Source organism: Pygocentrus nattereri, chromosome 10 (genome assembly GCF_015220715.1).
Source record: "Pygocentrus nattereri isolate fPygNat1 chromosome 10, fPygNat1.pri, whole genome shotgun sequence".
Lineage (NCBI taxonomy): Eukaryota > Metazoa > Chordata > Actinopteri > Characiformes > Serrasalmidae > Pygocentrus > Pygocentrus nattereri.
The window spans coordinates 16,827,636-16,845,572 of NC_051220.1; the positions used below are offsets into that span (position 1 = coordinate 16,827,636).

The following is a 17,937-nucleotide window of genomic DNA, read 5'->3' on the forward strand; positions in this document are numbered from 1 at the left end:
GGTGATATTTTGGGCCAGACATTAAAGGGAAATTATTTAGTTAACTTTATGTGCAGGATAATGAACTGTTAAACTTGAGCATGTAAAATGAGGTTATATTCGCTGTAAAATTCAATAGCTTGGAGATTACATTTCCTGTCTTAGAAGCACCTCGGCTCTTGCCAGAAAAAAAAAATCACATTTCAGTCACACACAGTAGGCAGTTCCATACATTTCAGAACATTGAGAAGCCTTAGGAGTATGTATATGTGTGTTTATTTTTTTCAGAGAGTGAGCATGCTGTTAGCACTACCATTCCTCCTCCACTGCCAAGCTACTGCTTGACCGCAAATGGCCTGCGCTTTGAGGAAGGCGAGGGTTGGCACGATGGTTGTAGAGACTGCTACTGCCACGCTGGCCGTGAGATGTGTGTTCTCATATCTTGCCCTGTGCCCACCTGCAGACAGCCTGTGCTCAGGCCACACCAGTGCTGTCCTACCTGTGATGGTACGTACAAACTAGCCCTAAAAATTACACTTAACATTACATTCAGAATACCTTAACACTTTAAGGGTGATGCAGAAAAGTTGCCTTTTCAGTCATTTCATCTACTCTTAACTAATCATGCAATAACTGCTGTTGTTGGATATATTACTTAAGGAATGTGATGTAACAAGGCCAAACATTCAGAGATTCAAATTTTACTCTGTTATCCACAAATTACCATTTCGAACAAGAAAACACGTGAATAGGAATCAGTCACATGAGTTGTGGTTTATTGTTGCTGTAACTGAACAAAACACTTACCAATTTGAAGTCTGTTCTGAATGAGCTCACATGCTCACATCCAACAAGAAAGGAAGCATCATGCACCTTTGTATAGTGATGGAAAACACAGTCCAGATTGACACACTGAAATTGGTAAAATGGTCTACTGTCACTGGGGTCATGCATGGGGCATTTCTTCTCTGGCTGAACTTTTTTTTTTTGTGCCCAGTACCATCAGGCTGGAGTGTGGCATTTAGGCCAGATACTGATGCTTGGAGGCTTATAGATGGGGCATGAAAGAACTGTGGCTTATGTGTAGGATAACTAGAAATCCCTGTTTTAGCTTTGATTTGGGTGTCCAGACTTACTCTTATTCTTAAATCCATTTCAGATTTCATTGCTGTAACATGTTCACAGTGACAAAATACAAACCACTTGCAGTGTAATCACCAATCAGCTCTATAATATGCATGATTGGAAATATTTAGCAAGACATATTCAGGCCAGTCATGTGTTCTCTTGGAACCAGCATGAGGTGCTACACTCCATTCTGGTAAGCTTGATCCAACCATCCTCCCAGGGTTGAAGTAGCTTGTACAGAAATACGAAATTGCATAGCTTTTTGCCAAAAATAAAACATTCACTGTAAAAGCTGGTTTCTCCAACAACCAGTTTACAACAACCAGTTTAATGGGATTTATTCACTCAAACAATTTGAATGAAATAATACAAAACAAACTTTTATTTAGATTAACATACTCAGTATTGTACAATTCAAACCTCAAAAACACTTCAAATCAACTCCTTCCCCGTTCCGCTGTTGCTAATGGATCTCTCATTACTGTGAAACCCATAAGAAAAATAGTTTTTGTTTCCCACAATCCAAACAAAGGAGAGTAGTTTTCAAGGCTTGGCTTGGGTCAATAGAGCACCTCAATAGTGCATGTTGGACACACTTTTAGCACACTTTTTTGCATGTTATACCTCATTCTACAGTATCTTCCACTTATAGGGTGGGTAAAAATAAAACCATTAGTCACTAAACAAACAGGCTGCTCCCAGAGACCCACTAAACCAACCACTGTTCACATCAAATGGTCAGCCGACTGAACAAAATAAACCCCACCAAACAAAAGCATATGTAATGTGCTTTCACCTAAACCAAACTTGTTATAATACAAGTAATACATTACATGGTTATTTTCTGATATCACTTTTGTAGACAGCTGACCAAGAATAGGCTTTAGCGATATGGGGGCTGTACCCATTTGACGGTAAATGTCCAAAGGTGCAACAGAAATCTCACTGCAGCCAGCAATGGATACAAATGAGTTCATTTAAGTGTTCATTGGTGTAATATTTCTTTAACGTAGCTTGAATCCTCTTGGTTTGATACAGATGAGTCAGGCAGTGGCCAGCCAGATGGAATGGACATGGTGGTGTGTCGTGCACCTGGAGGAGATCTTTACATTGAGGGTGAAACGTGGAATCTGGACAGATGCACTCACTGTACCTGCAGGCAGGGTCGGGTGCTGTGCGACACAGAAGCGTGTCCACCTACCCTCTGTCAGACACCAATCAGGAGCAAGGACACCTGCTGTTACATCTGCCCAGGTATCTTTCAGTTCAAGTAACTACTTGGGACAAGGAACGTTCAATTCTGTTTTGGCTTTCAGCCCAGACATGTTTGCTGCTTTAGTTTTGCACTGGAGCTACAAGGCTAAGGTAGCAAACAAGAAGGGGTATAACGATACATTCAGCCTTTAATTAGATTCACAATTTGGTATTCTCATAATATTTTGAACCAAATTTGAATGAAGAAAAAATATGACTAAGTTATTGCATAATTTAAAGACATTCGAGCTGGCAGGCAGGAGGATAGCTGGAGTGAGGTGTTGGTTGGTGGTGATCGTTTTCAGAATTTGGTGTTTGAACATTGCATCCGATAGCACAATTATGTCTTATCTGCACAGGTTTGTATTGCGATATTACAATCTCATGGTGGATTGTTATACTTCTGTTAACATGTGATGGAAGCACATACTCCAATAATCTGTATTGTGTAAACTGCATGTCTAAATCATCACACAGTTTCATCAAACTGGATCAAGTTGTTAAGTAACCTCAAACAGTAGGTCATATATATCCATCTGTAAAAATTGACAAAATAAAAAATTTGGTCTGTAGTTTGCACACTGCCAGTACAGTTGTACGCAAAGGTTTAAGCACTCCAGGTGAAAATAAGTTAACACATCCTCTACAGAGAACACACTTCTGCACATTTTAATGCACAGTTACCGTTCATTTGCTGAATTTAACATTTTAAAAGAAATAAAATATGGCCTGTGCAAACAGTTCGGTTGTAGGCAGTCACCTAAATTTTGTTTAAGGAGGAAAGTCCTTTATATGCAAGTATACTATTCAGAGAACACTGAACATTGTAAACAGCAGTTTTTCGTTTTTTCTCCACATTTGTGGAGCATCTGATTGATGATACTGCTCAAATGTATGATTTTTTTAGCATGCTTCTGCAGGTATGCAGTTGGTTGGGCAAGAGGTGAAAGCTTTCTGTGGGGGCACTTTACTGTCTGCCCCAGACCAATAAACCAACCGGCCCAAACTGGATGTCTTTACATGCCCACCCAGGGGCAAGAAACACATGTTTTTTTTTTCTTCTTCTTCTTCTTTTTCTTTTCTAAAACTCCTTTGTGCTCTCCTTTAGACAGCCGGTCATGCATGCCTCAAACACCCTCGATGTAGTAAACAACAGAACCACGTCTGCTACCCCTCTAACTCCAACCTTAAATCAGACTCGCATGACTGCCTGAGAAACTCCTGGCCCTCCCCGCGAACTGCCCGTCAGGCTTATCGGCCCATCTTGCAGCTAAATGTAGACTGTCAAATTCAGCGCTTTGATGAATGGAGGGGCCTCTGTGGCAGGAAACGTGGGAACGACTCAAATTTAAATGACAGTTAGGGGTATCTGCGCAGAAAGTGTAGTCAGGGCGTGTGGTGCTTTGGTTGCAGGCCAGCAACTGAACTAGAAGTGATAACTGTGGAATTTCTGTGCTTACACATCAGTACAACTTAAGCAGCTCATTACTGAACAGATATCTTCTGCACACCCAAAGCTTGTTCTGAGGAGTGTGGTTTTAGCATGTACCTAAAAACATGCATGCAAGAGTTGTGGTAACACTGTCCATGTTGCACATTTCTGTTTCTCAGAGGACACACTCAGTTCCCTGCTTCCTGTTGACAGCAGCCAGCAAGAGTACTGTATCTCCAGTGATGGAGACGTCCTACTGGCTGGTGATTCTTGGAAGCCTAATGCTTGTACCAGCTGTATCTGCAACAACGGGACAGTTCAGTGCTTCTCCCAGCGATGCCCAGCTGCCAACTGCAGAGTTCCAGTTCTGCGCAAGGGCCAGTGCTGTCCACACTGCCTGGGTAAGCCACTTTTGGTCTGGGCCCTGGGGTAGTAAATTATTGAGGCCTTTAAGTACCTTCTATTTTCTCAAGCTCATCACTTCTACTTGTTCTGAGATGGGTTAAAGCACTGGTTCCCAGTTGAGCTTGAAATATTTGTGTGAATCCAACAAAAACTGACTGCTCACTTTGAGTCCGGATGTAATTTCCCCAAGTATGTGCCGGCTCTGGCCAGGTTTTTTTTTTTTTTTCTCCCCGTTTTCAGGTTCTCATATCCTGCTGCCCACTTTTAATAGATTATATCTAATAAATAAAATTAGGCCTTTGTAATAAATTCCAATAACCGTATTTGAGTTTGAACCTAAATTCAGGTCCAATTAAGGCATGAGGTCCCAGTTGTGAGCCTGGAGTTCCACTCTCCTGCATATTTTGGTGCTTTCTCCAACACATCACCTATGTAACAAGTCCTTCCTGGGATAAAGGTTCATTAGCTCAGGGAAAGTGCTAAAAGTGGGGTGTACACCACACATTTACAATTCTAATCGTTTTCTAAAACAACGAGCATCACAAATTTAATGTCAGTGTCTGACAGAATTTCTTATTTTTGTTGAGAGAGAATGCACATTAAATGACAGGGCAGAGAAAGATTTTAATTTATTCAAAGGGTTCAAATCGGGCTAAAATTATGTATTGAAGTTTAAATCGTGTGATAGGGCTATTCCAGAGCCAGGAATTCAGAACCACTGCATGTGTCTCTGTCAAAAGAGAACATTGTTTCAGCAGAGGTTAGATCACTTTGACAAGCTCATCACAGCTGTTTGTTCTGAGATGGGTTAAAGCTTTGGTTCCCAGTAGAGCTTGAAATATTTGTCTGAACCCAACAACCCAAACTGGAGCCCTGCACATGGGCATACACAATTCCCTTCACAGCGACATTCCACATGACACAAGTCCGGGTCCAAGCAACTAAAACATTCCCCCGGCATCCGCATATTCACACGTCTTTCCTGTCTGCATTTGAAGGGGTGTGGTGCTCTGAGTGCAAGAGGCAAATCACTCACTCAGCTTTTCCTCTTGAGGAAAGAAATAGTTGCAGGCATCGTTTGCTATGATTTGTAGCTGTTTAATCTTCTGCTTTATGTTTGTTTCGAACAGAGCAAAGGAGTAATCACACCACCATTTATACCAACAATCTGCAATGCTCTGATTAACTGCAACGCTCTGAATAACATCTTGTGATAAGCCCGGCGACTGTGACTGTGACATTCTTGTTTGTAATTAAAAATGTCTGTTTTTCGTTTCTCCATTCCACAGAGGTCACGACAACCTCAGTGCCGATAATGATGTCGACCACAACAGCCAAACCCAAGGCCAATATCACTGCTACCCCTGCTGAAAGTGAAACTGTTTGGATCACCATGCATACAGTGCCTCCTGTTGTTGCAATCACAGGTAGAGTCCAACCAAAAGCACCACATCAAAACCCATAATCATGCCAACTGAGTAGCCCCATCCAGAATTACATTCCGATCACGAAGAAGGATTTGTTACAGCGTTAGTCATGCCTTTACTGCCATCAGTGCATCCCAAAAAGTTGATGACTGTTGACAGACACTACGAGCCAGTGGCACAGCTTGACAGATGAACTGAATGTAAACTTCCACAATGCCGAGTGAAAAGGCAAGGCTTTGTGGATTTCAAAAATGTTGAAAATGAAATCAAGATTGGCTCGTAACAAATTGCAGATCCACCACACTAGTACAGAAAAAACAGACATGGCGCCACAGCCAAGGGAAACACATCCACAGTGATGGGAGAAGCTGTTTTCATTTGAATTGATTAGGAAATGTATCAGTTTCAGAATATTTGTGTGTGTTTGAAGTAATCTAACATTTGATGCAAAACTCTGTCTTAGATGATCAGGATCTGAGCGAGGATGTTCCAAGCCAGACAGAAATGTCCCTCATCTACCAATCAGCAGCCTGGATTCTTGCTGGCCTCCTCTTGGCTATAGTCATCTTCCTCATTGTGGCCATTCTCATCAACAAGAAGAAGAAGTGGGTTCAGATGTCCTGCTACAGTGCTCCTAAAAAGGTGAGCCCTCTCTAAGGCCTGTTTCCCACGTACTACCTCTGTATGACATGAGCGATGCGACAGCGCGACTGCTACAGATCCAGTGGGCTATGATGGTACAGTACATTTTTAAAACTGCAAGCCACTTTCTATCATCTGATTGCGCCCTGTAGCCGTCACTGACAGTAGTATCATGGAGGGTTGGCAGCCTATAAATTGCTTCTTGTTAAAATAATAAAACAACAAGCTTTACCATGGAAGGCTGCAGCACAGCTGTTTAACAAGCAAGCCAGACAACATATTAGGACTGACATGGACATTTCAAAAACAACATCCTAAAAGAATTTGGGAATTAGGAGATAAATAATTCCTTTATTAAATCTTAAAGCCTGGGATGGCACTTTTCTTTGCCTTGGTTGGCAATCACGTTAGATGACATCTATCATTGATTCACAATATAGTCAGTCGATACTTAAGCTTCAGTTACTTTAAAAAAAAACATGTTGCACTTGTTCAGCCTCACCAGTCTTGTGACTGGACAATTATTTCATGTCTGCAGATGAACAAAAAATTAGTATGTAGCAAAATTTGGTTATCTAGCATTTTGTTTGATGAAGGCCAAGAATTGTAGAATTCATGTTTTGATGTTTGTATTCAGTTTTTGTGTTATCATTTTTATAGTTTATTTCACTGTATTTTGCTGCTTGGGATTTGCAGAAAAAAATCTCAAACAAAAAGACTTTTCCAATTCCCATTGCTCATCTCATGCAGAGGTTGTATGTGTAAAACTTGCTTAAAGATCTTCATGATGACCAATATATCTTGCCAGTACCACAAGCAAAGTAAAAATATTAGATTAAGTTAATTGAGCTTCTATGGACTTTTCTAATGGCTGATTAATGACCCGTAGTACTCATCATTTATGAATACATGCCTTTCATGAAGTTAATTGAGATTTATATATTTTTCCTCCACTAACTATGCAGGCAGCGACTTATGAGAAGACAATACCGCAACAAGATTTTCATAGGCGTTTTTTCTCAACTCTCCCACGAAATGAAATTAGGGTGTCTTGGGAAATGTAATTAATCTCATATTTTTATGAGATCCTGTTACAGCGAAACACAGCTAGTAAGACGTGCTGTTGAGTCGAAAAGCTGGCAGGGCTTTCCTCCCCGCCTGAAAGCGAGCAGTGTTCCTTTAATGAAGCCTTTTGGAATCTTTCCCATTTCCCCTCCCTAGACCGTGATCCTGAAGAAGCACGTGAACAAGAACTCCGTTGTGTACATGGAGCCATCCAAGGAGCACAAGTTCCAGAGCGTGAAGAACGACTGTGGCATGACCTTCTCCCCAGACGTGAGCTCGCCCTGCGGGGAGCGTATCAGCATCCCGCGGGCCAAGCTCAGCAACGGACACGCGAGGGTCCAGCACTAATATCTCTGAGGTCAACTGGCAGGACTACAGGATGTTTCCTTTCATCTCCCCTCCATTTCACATACATTCATGAGAGAAACTCTCACCACATGCTGAGGATTCTTCTGCCGGCTGTCGATTCACACAAAGCTCTTTGGTCTCCCATGGAGGAAAGACGTATTGTGAAACTTGTGATCTCAATTTATTACATCGATTGTTTTGTTTTTTTGCATTTTACATCATGTTGGGAGCTTTAAAGACTCTACATTGCTGTCTCAGGAGCAATGAAGAGGGGAACCGTACCTTCATGGACATGGACGATCCTTCCACGCCATATCAGTCCATGCTGGATAGATGGCATAAAGCTTAGGAACTTATGACTATGATTGAATCACAGATAACTGCCTCTTTACATTTAAAGATATACCATCACAAATGCTTTAGGTCAGGAGAGCTGCTCCCAAGAGTTTTTTGGTTTTTAAAGTTTGCTCAGGCAGTTTGTTTGCTGCAAATTGGCTGGCTGTCCATTCACAGCAGTGACATGATTAGAGGGCAGCTACATGGCTGATTTTTTTCTTGGACTCTGGCACCGGAAAAAAATAATCAGACTCTGCTACGACTGAACTATATACTGAACTTGGACAAACAGTGGAGTCTGCAAGAGGAAAGAAAATGACTCCTAATCTCCGGTTTGCATTTGATAAATTTCTGTTTCCAAGTGTATTACCTGTAGTCTTAGTCATTCTGTGCTTTCTGTCATGGCTTCCTCTCAAGTGGTAAGATCAAGCAATTTAGAACTCAAGACTAAAAGTCTACAGTTCAGGACAAATTAGCATAATAGTAAACCAAGCCTAGTAAACCAAAAGCTTTATAATTCATCTAATGGGAAGACATGAGTACTGAATGCATCTGCCTCCAGTACGGAAGTAAGAAAAACACATGCCCAGTCCAACTAGTACATAGACAATGACAAGCTTCAGAAATCAATGTCTCAGCACTGCGTGCTAAGGCCAAAGCCATTTCAATACTTCATGTAAGCAAAACAACTGAATAGATGCTTTCAGTTTACCAGGTGATAATGTTTAAATTACAGCTAGTTTTTATACCTGCTGAAATTACTGGCCTCATCCAATTTGACCCTGATCACTTAAGCTCCACAGACTAATGATCCACAAGAATGATGCAGGATCGAATGCATCTTAAATAGGACCTTAACTGAAACAGCCGTAAAATATTCCTGGAAAAACTCACACATGAACAGGGAATTCATACAGTGAGCCTGCAAAGTATTTACACATTTGTGCCATCTTTAATTTTTAAGTTCACTGTTTCAAGAAACAAACTCATAACAAGAGGCACTTATTTTAAATGGACCATTCCAAGACCTTTCAAAAGGCAGCTGGTGTGTTTCAGATCAATATCCTGCTGTAAGATCCACTTCAGTTTGAGCAATTTCTTTCAGACTTGCGAAGAAACACCGTCTACATTCAGTTTGATGTGCTAATAGTGTGTTTCTCTGAAACAAACACTGCTTTGTTAAACATGAAGTTTCCTAAAGAACTTCATTAAAGTTGATCAATGGTTCAAGTGCCCAGATACTTTGGAGGCCTCAGTATATCCAAACAGCTTTAGTAAACAGTATTTCTGTGTGGGTCTCTTTCAAGTAACAATGGAAGGAAAAAAACAAAGCCCCAGAGTGTTGCACATTATTAATAGGAAAATGTTGGAGACATTTTTATTTGCGTCATTGTTGTAATTAAGGGAGTGAGGACAGACACAAAGCAGCAAGCAGTTTTAGGCAATTTTGAACCACAGCTGTTGACTTAACCAACGGAGGAGGCCAACTGCAGTTTGTATTTCCTACATGTAAAAAAGTAGATGAACCATAGATGAAGAGTACATTATTTATTTTTTCACATAGTTTATTTATTACTACTAAACTATAGTTTGAGTAACGGAGATGCGTGTTGTTTGGATGTTGATAAACATTAGTGGCCAAAGCTGCTGTACATTTCCATTTCTATCTGCTTTTTATTCTTCAAGCTTATTTATTTTACTTTTTGCAAACTGTAAATACATATTTCTTAGATGTGTTAATGTAACATTTACACCTTTTTTGAATAAAATGTTGTGTGATCACTGTTTTGAATGACCTCATTTTCACATGGTACTCAAACTGTTATTTTTTTTAATTACGACTCCTGCCAGAAACCCCTGAAGTTTAATCTCGGCACGTTGATTTGCAGCCTTATTTACTCAGTAATGCAGTAATTAACAGCTGTCAGTGGAGATGTCGGGATGATGGGGCAATCATCATTAACAGTGTTTCCAAGAGAGAAGGCGGAAACTCCAACAGACTGAACTAGAATTAGGCTAAAAGTATTTAATGCCGCTTACAGAGGCATGAAGTGTAGATGTTTACAGCATTCCATTCCACAACCTTCTGCCTAGTTACACAAAGAGGGCAGCTTTTTTTTGGTAAGGGAAAATACATAATTTAATTTGTCTTTTTCAGCACTTATAATACATTGTGATGTGTTAACACTTCTGGAATCCTCCTTAAAAATTCTGTTTTAAGAAAATAAAAGATTGACAAATCTGAGTCCATATGTAGAAACTACAGAGCTTCAAAGTTGGTAAGTGCTGGACCCTATGATAACACACCAAGATCCTTTTGTTCCTTTGGCACCATTTCTGTGTAGAAATGTGAATTGCATTCTTTTGAGAAGCCGTAAACCTTCAAGAAGTCTGCTTTCAATAAGGGAAATGGGGGCAGGACACCAGGTTCATAGAAGAATCTTGTAGTAGTCATCTCTGTAACTGTACAAGACCACCACTGCAACCCTGCAAAAAAAAAAAGGATATTTTCAAAATCATGCTGAAATAACTTGAAATAACACATTTAGTCTTGCATTTATCTGCAAAGTCTGTATTTGACAAAAAAAACTGCCTCATAATGTCTCCATTGTTCCTTTCTGAAGCTAATTTGCAAGTAAACACGGCCTTCACAATGCTAGGACTGCACGAGCAAACAAAAGGAAATTAGAAACAACTGTTCTGGCTAATGTATGAACACTGCTGTAGGTGCCAAAAGCAGCTTTAGTTATACCGCTTCCCACAATACTCTCCAATTCTTTTTTTGAAGGCTGAAATTCTTTAATCTCTTATGATGGCCTTCTATTTAGGGCATTCAATAGAGCTTGGACTGGAAATCCCAGACATACAAAGAAAGACTTGAGCAGATTTGGCAGAGGACTTCACAAACAGTACCGATTTGATCCTGTGTGTTGGGGGGGAAGTTTGTTAATTTGCCAGTCAGTATTCCCTATAAATCCTCACATCTGATGCCACAAGGGTGCGCAAAAACAAGCCTACCCAATGAGCAAACAAAAGGACAACTAAAAGCGTGCTGGCGTCTCAGTAGATCTTGTGTGACGTGACTTATGATACCTGGGTGAGCACCCAGAAAGAGAGAAGTCAGCCTTTCAAAGCTGGTTTTATTTTTTCTATTGCTTGCATCAAGTTTCAAGTCTGTGAAGTTGAGACAGGGTTGACGCAGGGTCTGAGTGCACTTCAGGGAAAATCAGTGAAGCCCAGAGCTAGCGTTGCACCGATACTGATGCCGTTACTGGCACTTAAATGCGGTATCGGTGTTGGTGAAGGGGATAACGATACATATGACTGACACCACGCAGCAATTTCTGACGCGTACATGTGTCAGAACTTAGCAACCTGGGATAATTAAGAAAACAGTAAAAATGCTAATGGCAGAATATGTAACAGCAGTTTTTGCTGTTAAGAACATGCTAACAGAGCTGATAACCTCAACGGCTGAGCTGCTTCTTTCAAAAATTTGGATGTGAAACAACATTTGGCTCCGTTTTTGAGACGGAGAAGCTGCTGTGTGCTGATGTCTAAACCCCACAGGTTTATCTGCACACTCTTCAGCTCTGTTTTTAACTGTTTTGCACAACAAATATTTTACATTTACAAATAAAATATTTTAAAAATGTAACTGCATAAATATCAGGTCTTATAGGCGAGTTAGGCTGGATAGAGTTAGCATCGGTATCGGTACTCTGCATCAGCTGATACTAAAGGACAGGTATCTTTATTGGAAGGGAATAAGTGGTATCTGTGCACCTCTACCTCGACCAGCATTTCCCAGTTCAGATCTCTCCTGCATATTTGAGTGTTTTCCCAGCTCTAACGCAACTGATACAACAAATCCACTAATGAAAAAGCCACTCCTGAGGTGAAGTGACCGAGTTAGAGCAAGAACACACTAAAACAAACAATCAAGGCATGACCAGCACTGGGAATCACTACTTCAGCATTATAGGAACCAAAGATACAGTGAAACAAAAATGTAAAAATACATATAAATAAAATACCTTTTAATGAATTTAAAACGGTTTATCTCCTCACAGATGGACTTCAGGTAGCGCTGTTTGGGGAGGCGGGACAGCAAGTTTTTGACACTCATGTTGAACTGTTCCTCTCCATCAAACTGAACGGGTGAGGAAAGCAAAAATGAACCCCTGTTAAACCGGCTGTCACACAACTGATTCAATCCAAATATACAAATGTACGAATCATATTATTACCATAGTTTCCTTTGAGCAAACCACTGCAAGAATTAAAAAAGCTAAGACAGATACAATATTGCCACAGGCTGTGACTGCAGTGGCCCTTATTCAGCCCACTAAAACAAGTGTCCACAATAAGCACCCTATATACAGTACTGTACAAAACTCAGAAGTATGTAATGTCACCACCTTTGCCTTTCTTCAGTCTTCTAAGTTGGTTACATTTTCTGCTTCAGACAATCTAAGTAATCCCAAACATATTCAGTGATGTGGAGGTCTGGACTCTGGGGTGGTCCATCCATAGTTCTGAGAACACCAGCAGCTTCTTCATTTAACTTATTTTCTTCAGTGATGGCCCAATGACAGCTACAAATCCTTTCATACTCAATGTTGAGTTGTCCTCTTACAGTAGGACAGACAACACCTGTGGACTTTCAGATCCGATGCAAGAGTGGAGCTTGATTTTCATCTCTCTCTCAAAGTTGAAAGCTTTTATTATTATTATTTATCTGACGGTGATCATTTTTGGTTTACCAGGTCTAGCACGGTTGTTAGGATTCCCCATTTTTCTGTTTAACAATTTTCTGAACTCTAGATACAGAAATAAAGGCTTCATCGTCATCAAATGTGTTTTTCCCCCCACTTTTCTTCCTTTCACTTTCCCCATTCCTTGTGCAAATGGATCATCTTTTTCATCTAATCAGAAATATCTCCTAAAAAATAATTAACTTATCCCTAATGACTGTTTCGACTACAAACAAAATAAATCATGGGTGGTCTCTGACATTTGCACACTACTATACCTGTGCATGATACTTTAAAGGTTAATAAAAAAAAAAAAACAGATGAGGCACAGTAATGTCTCAAGTACTGCTTTTCTGTGAACAGTTTAACATTGTTGGATCAAATCAAATCAAATCAAATTTATCTGTATAGCGCTTTTTACAACGGATGTTGTCACAAAGCAGCTTTACAAAATTTCAGAAAAGACAAAGTTTCAACAGGACTGTAAGAATGTACAGAAACCCCCTGGTGGGCAAGCCAGGGGCAACAGTGGCAAGGAAAAACTCCCTCAGAACTGAGGAAGAAACCTTGGGAGGAACCAGGCTCACCGGGGGGACCCATCCTCCTCTGATCAGACTACCTACAAGTGATTATATTACTAATATTAATAGCAGTAATATTGGTATTAGGAATAACTAGGAGTCTATGGGTAGGTAGTCCAAGTAGTCCAAGGTAGGTGGTGGATCTGCCTTGCTGTAACAAAAATATACAAGAAACCTCACTTGTTCCTGATGTCTTAACACACAGTCACATTTAGGCCTGAAGTGCAGGTTCAAGCTCTGTGTATTGATTTTTGGCCTTAAAGCCACAGAGAACATGTTTCTTTTCACACTTTCCGAGGCCCTACTATGATGTGTATTTGTGGACAAGCTGTCCATTCATTCATCTGGTGTGGTACGTCAGTCTGCGTCAGTTACATTTCTCATCTGGATTTAGACTTCATTGCACTGCATAATTACAGTGTTTTTCTCTAATTCAAACAAAGGCCGGGAGATTTTATTCCACCACCCTGCCCTGGAAGCCAGACCAACTCTGTCTTCTTCCTTCTCCTTCAAGTGCTTCATTCATTTCTGGAAATGGAAAAAATGACGGAAGGAGAGGGGTTCCCCCTCACGATAAGAAAGTGGAAGAAACTCCGAGTCCCATACTTTGCGCACCAGACAAGGACCCGCCCCCCCACCCCTTGTTTTTTTCCGGCTTGTGCGTCTCTAAAGGACTCATCTCCTTCCCAGTCTGTTCCAATGGAATGCAATTTATTCACTTGCAATACTTCATCATAATGGCTACAAACCTCCAGGGACAGGAAGTTGATGAGGGTTTCCTTGGGCAAGTCAACCTGGGAGTGAAGGGAAACAAGGTTACTTTCACAGACACAATGGATTCTTATCTCAAAAGCAATGTGTACACAACTCGCACAACACCACCAACATATAAACACATTGTGTCCGTCCACAGAAAGCTTCCAAAGAGTGTCTTAGTATCTCACTGCTGGGCTGACAAGTACACAAGGCCAGCCAATTTCCACTGAGTGCAGACAAAAGATTACAGAGAGACTCCAGTCTTGATGAGTACATCCATTTCTCCCATTCCACATGTGTTACTTGGACAAACCAAATAGCTCATTATTACTCATAATTATGCTGTTATCCTAGAATCTTCCAGATGTATTATGTGCATGTTATTGGGTAAGTTTCCAAATCAGATTTTGTGCACATTACATTGTTCATGACAGTTGGTCATTTTGATTATCCAGGGTGTCTCACAAGAATTTATATGAACAATTCCAGGACCACGAGAAGCAAAGCCCATACAATCAAGTGAAGCCACCACTGATCCAGGTTTCAGAATCAGTATCTGGTGTATGAAAGCAAGCCATTCATTTGAAATACTGCAAGAAGCACTCTGGCCTAAAGCTAGCTTTTAAATGCTATTGTAACAACTGAGAATCAGCCGCTCTGTGTGTGTGTGTGTGTGTGTGTGTGTGTGTGTGTGTGTGTGTGTGTGTGTGTGTGTGTGTGTGTGTGTGTGTGTATATATCTCTCTCACACACACACACACACACACACACACACGAATAAAACCTTCTAAGCCATTACGCTCTTATTCTACAGGGTGGGCCATTTATATGGATACACCCAAATAAAATGGGAATGGTTGGTGATATTAACTTACTGTTTGTGGCACACAACGACCAATTCCAGGAAACTGTTCATCTAAGAATGCTCTGACCTGACACCCATAATGTGGTGGTGCACCATCTTACTGGAAAAACTCAGGGAATGTGCCAGCTTCCATAGTGGATTGGTCATCGTGGGCCAGTTGAATGGCCCCCAAGGTCTCCCGATCTGACCACTTTAGACTTTTATCTTTGGGGTCATCTGAAGGCAATGGTCTATGCTGTGAAGATACGAGATGAGCAGCACCTGAAACTACTGATACTGGAAGACTGTGCTAGCATTTCTTCTGCGGTGTTGCTATCAGTGTGTGAAGAATGGGAGAAGAGGGTTGCATTGACAATCCAATACAATGGGCAGTACTTTGAACACGTTTTATAAGTGGTCAGAAACTTGTAAATAACTCATGAAAGAATAAAGTTACCTCAAAACCAAGCATTGTTTTTCTTGTGAAATTCTCAATAAGTTTGATGCGTCACACGACCCTCTTCCCATTGAAAAAAACTGAAGTTGGATCCAAAATGGCCGACTTCAAAATGGCCACCATGGTCACCACCCATCTTGAAAAGTTTTCCACCTCCCACATACTAATGTGCCACAAACATGAAGTTAATATCACCAACCATTCCCATTTTATTTGGGTGTATCCATATAAATGGCCCACCCTGTACATAACTTGCACATTACTTACAGAACAGTTACTAAATTCTTCATAGGAGTTACTGAATAAGCCTAAAGTTTAAGGGGTCAAAGCCACATTACGATGGGAAAAGACCACATCAGTGCTTTCCAAACTATGATACACCTCCAAAAGTAATACTTTCCAAAATAATGTTGCAAGTCTTGTCTTAGTCATTGCTTTTTCTTTCCACAGGGTGTTGAGAAGGAGAAAGGAAAAGAAGCATCCACTTACAGCCAGCACCTCTATGTTATTACTCTTGTTCTGCAAATTGCTACCAAGATTTTGCAATCTGGTTTGGATCTGGAAGAGGAGGAGAGACAGAAAGGAACAATTACTCCCATGATCACAGTGAACGTCAGAGGAAAACAAAAGATGTTTCATCCAGTTTAGCATAAGATCTGTGATGTTTCACTCTAATCCCAGCCAGGCCAGCAGAGGAACAGTGTCATGGGTGCCCCTGTTCCTCAACCACCTCCAAGCCACAAGAGGCTGCCATGCTAAATTACTCTTTAGTTCTGTTTAACCCTGATGTGGTTGGAGGGAAAATACTTTGAAAGCTGTGTTTAGTGTGAAGGCTGAGGGGAAATTTGTAAACTCCATGTTGCTAAGTCAGCTCACAGAAGAAAACCAGAAATCTTTGCCCCTTTTTGATCCTTAAATTGACCATTAATGTTTCACAGTAGACATGCCATAATATTACGAACAGTAATATGGACAAAAGTACAGTAGGTAGCCGAAACGAGCAGAAGAAGCCTTGAAGGTTGAATTTTGTCTGTACTTTTTGATAACAGTATGTCAAACAGTAAGAATGCTCGGCTAGAATAATAGAAACATGTTTGTGTTAGCAAATATGCTTCAGTTACAAAAAATAGTCAAAAAAAAGAAATACTTAGGCAGTGTTCAGTTTTTACTATCAAATTTTCATCAGTTTTGTTATTAATTTATGAATGTGAAAATGCAACTTGTCTGGTGGTTTGTTTAAAGGGGGAAATACATCAGGCAAGATGCCACTTGAGCCTCAGACTTTCCAGTTTTAGTGGCCATACTGATGTATGGACCACCAGGCAATAGGCAATGTCAAACCCCGGTCACAAATTTTCTAAGCAAGTAAATATGAGATTCTTAACAACTCAGTGAAAACGGTGACATACAGTATATTCCCAAAGGTATTCACTCACCCATCCAAATCATGGAATTCAGATGTTCCAATCACTTACATGGACACAGGTGTATAAAACCAAGAACCTAGGCCTGCAGACTGCTTCTACAAACATTTGTGATGTTTGGTACCGTGATAGCATACCACGTATACAACAAGTCCAGTAGTGAAATTTCCTAAATATTAAATATTCCACAGTCAACTGTCAGTGGTATTATAACAAAGTGGAAGCAATTGGGAACGACAGCAATTCAGCCATGATGTGTTCGGCCACGTAAAATGACAGAGTGGGGTCAGCGGATGCTGAGGCGCATGAGGTCGCCAACTTTCTGCAGTCAATCACTACAGACCTCCAAATTTCATGTCGCCTTCAAATTAGCACAAGAACAGCTTAGAAATAGCAGAAGAACATCTTAGAGAGGTTCATGAAAGCTGCCAGGAGAACAGTACTTGTCTCACTGCATTGTGCCAAGTGTAAAGTTTGGTGGAGGGGGGATTATGGTGTGGGGTTGTTTTTCATGAGTTGGGCTGGATGCCTTAGTTCCAATGTAAGGAACTCTTAATGCTTCAGCAGACCAAGAGATTTTGGACAATTTCATGCTCCCAACGTGGGAACAGTTTGGGGAAGGCCCCTTCCTGTTCCAACATGACTGCACACCAGTGCACAAATCAAGGTCCAAGAAGACATGGATGAGTGGGTTTGGTGTGGAAGAACTTGATTGGCCTGCACAGAGTTCTGACCTCAACCCGACAGCACACATTTGGGATGAATTAGAGACTGTGAGCCAGGCCTTCTCGTCCAACATCAGTGTCTGACCAAATGCACTTCTGGAAGATCGGTCAAAAATTCCCATAAACACACTCCTAAACCTTGTGGAATGCCTTTTGTTGAATCTGTTATAGCTGCAAATGGTGGGCTGACATCATAACCCTATGGATTAAGAATGGGATCTCACTCAATTTCATATGTGTGAAGGCAGATGAGCGAATACTTTTGGAAATATAGTGTATCTAATGTGTGGCACATATAATGTGGGCACACATTTTTTTCCCCCACAAGTGGTATGCAAAAAGCAACATGTACAGAAAAAACTGGAGAAAAACAATCAA

General features: G+C 40.7%; 2 protein-coding genes across 3 annotated transcripts in view; one reads left to right on the forward strand and one right to left on the reverse strand.

Moving 5' to 3' along the window:
* The window catches only part of LOC108430670 (cysteine-rich motor neuron 1 protein-like), a 65,451-nt gene extending 55,656 nt beyond the window's left edge, over positions 1–9,795 (forward strand). For both annotated transcript variants that reach the window (XM_017703300.2, XM_037541824.1), the window contains 6 exons: positions 268–486; positions 2,146–2,361; positions 3,973–4,194; positions 5,488–5,625; positions 6,089–6,267; positions 7,489–9,795. In XM_017703300.2, the coding sequence (XP_017558789.1) occupies positions 268–486; positions 2,146–2,361; positions 3,973–4,194; positions 5,488–5,625; positions 6,089–6,267; positions 7,489–7,680 (1,166 nt within the window). In that variant the 3' untranslated portion in view covers positions 7,681–9,795. The remainder of the gene's footprint in view (positions 1–267; positions 487–2,145; positions 2,362–3,972; positions 4,195–5,487; positions 5,626–6,088; positions 6,268–7,488) is intronic.
* Positions 9,369–17,937, reverse strand: part of eif2ak4 (eukaryotic translation initiation factor 2 alpha kinase 4) — a 48,439-nt gene continuing 39,870 nt past the window's right edge. The window contains exons 36-39 of the mRNA XM_017703299.2: positions 15,900–15,968; positions 14,104–14,148; positions 12,054–12,169; positions 9,369–10,503 (exon numbers count right to left, since the gene is read on the reverse strand). Of these exons, the coding sequence (XP_017558788.1) occupies positions 10,446–10,503; positions 12,054–12,169; positions 14,104–14,148; positions 15,900–15,968 (288 nt within the window). The 3' untranslated portion in view covers positions 9,369–10,445. The remainder of the gene's footprint in view (positions 10,504–12,053; positions 12,170–14,103; positions 14,149–15,899; positions 15,969–17,937) is intronic.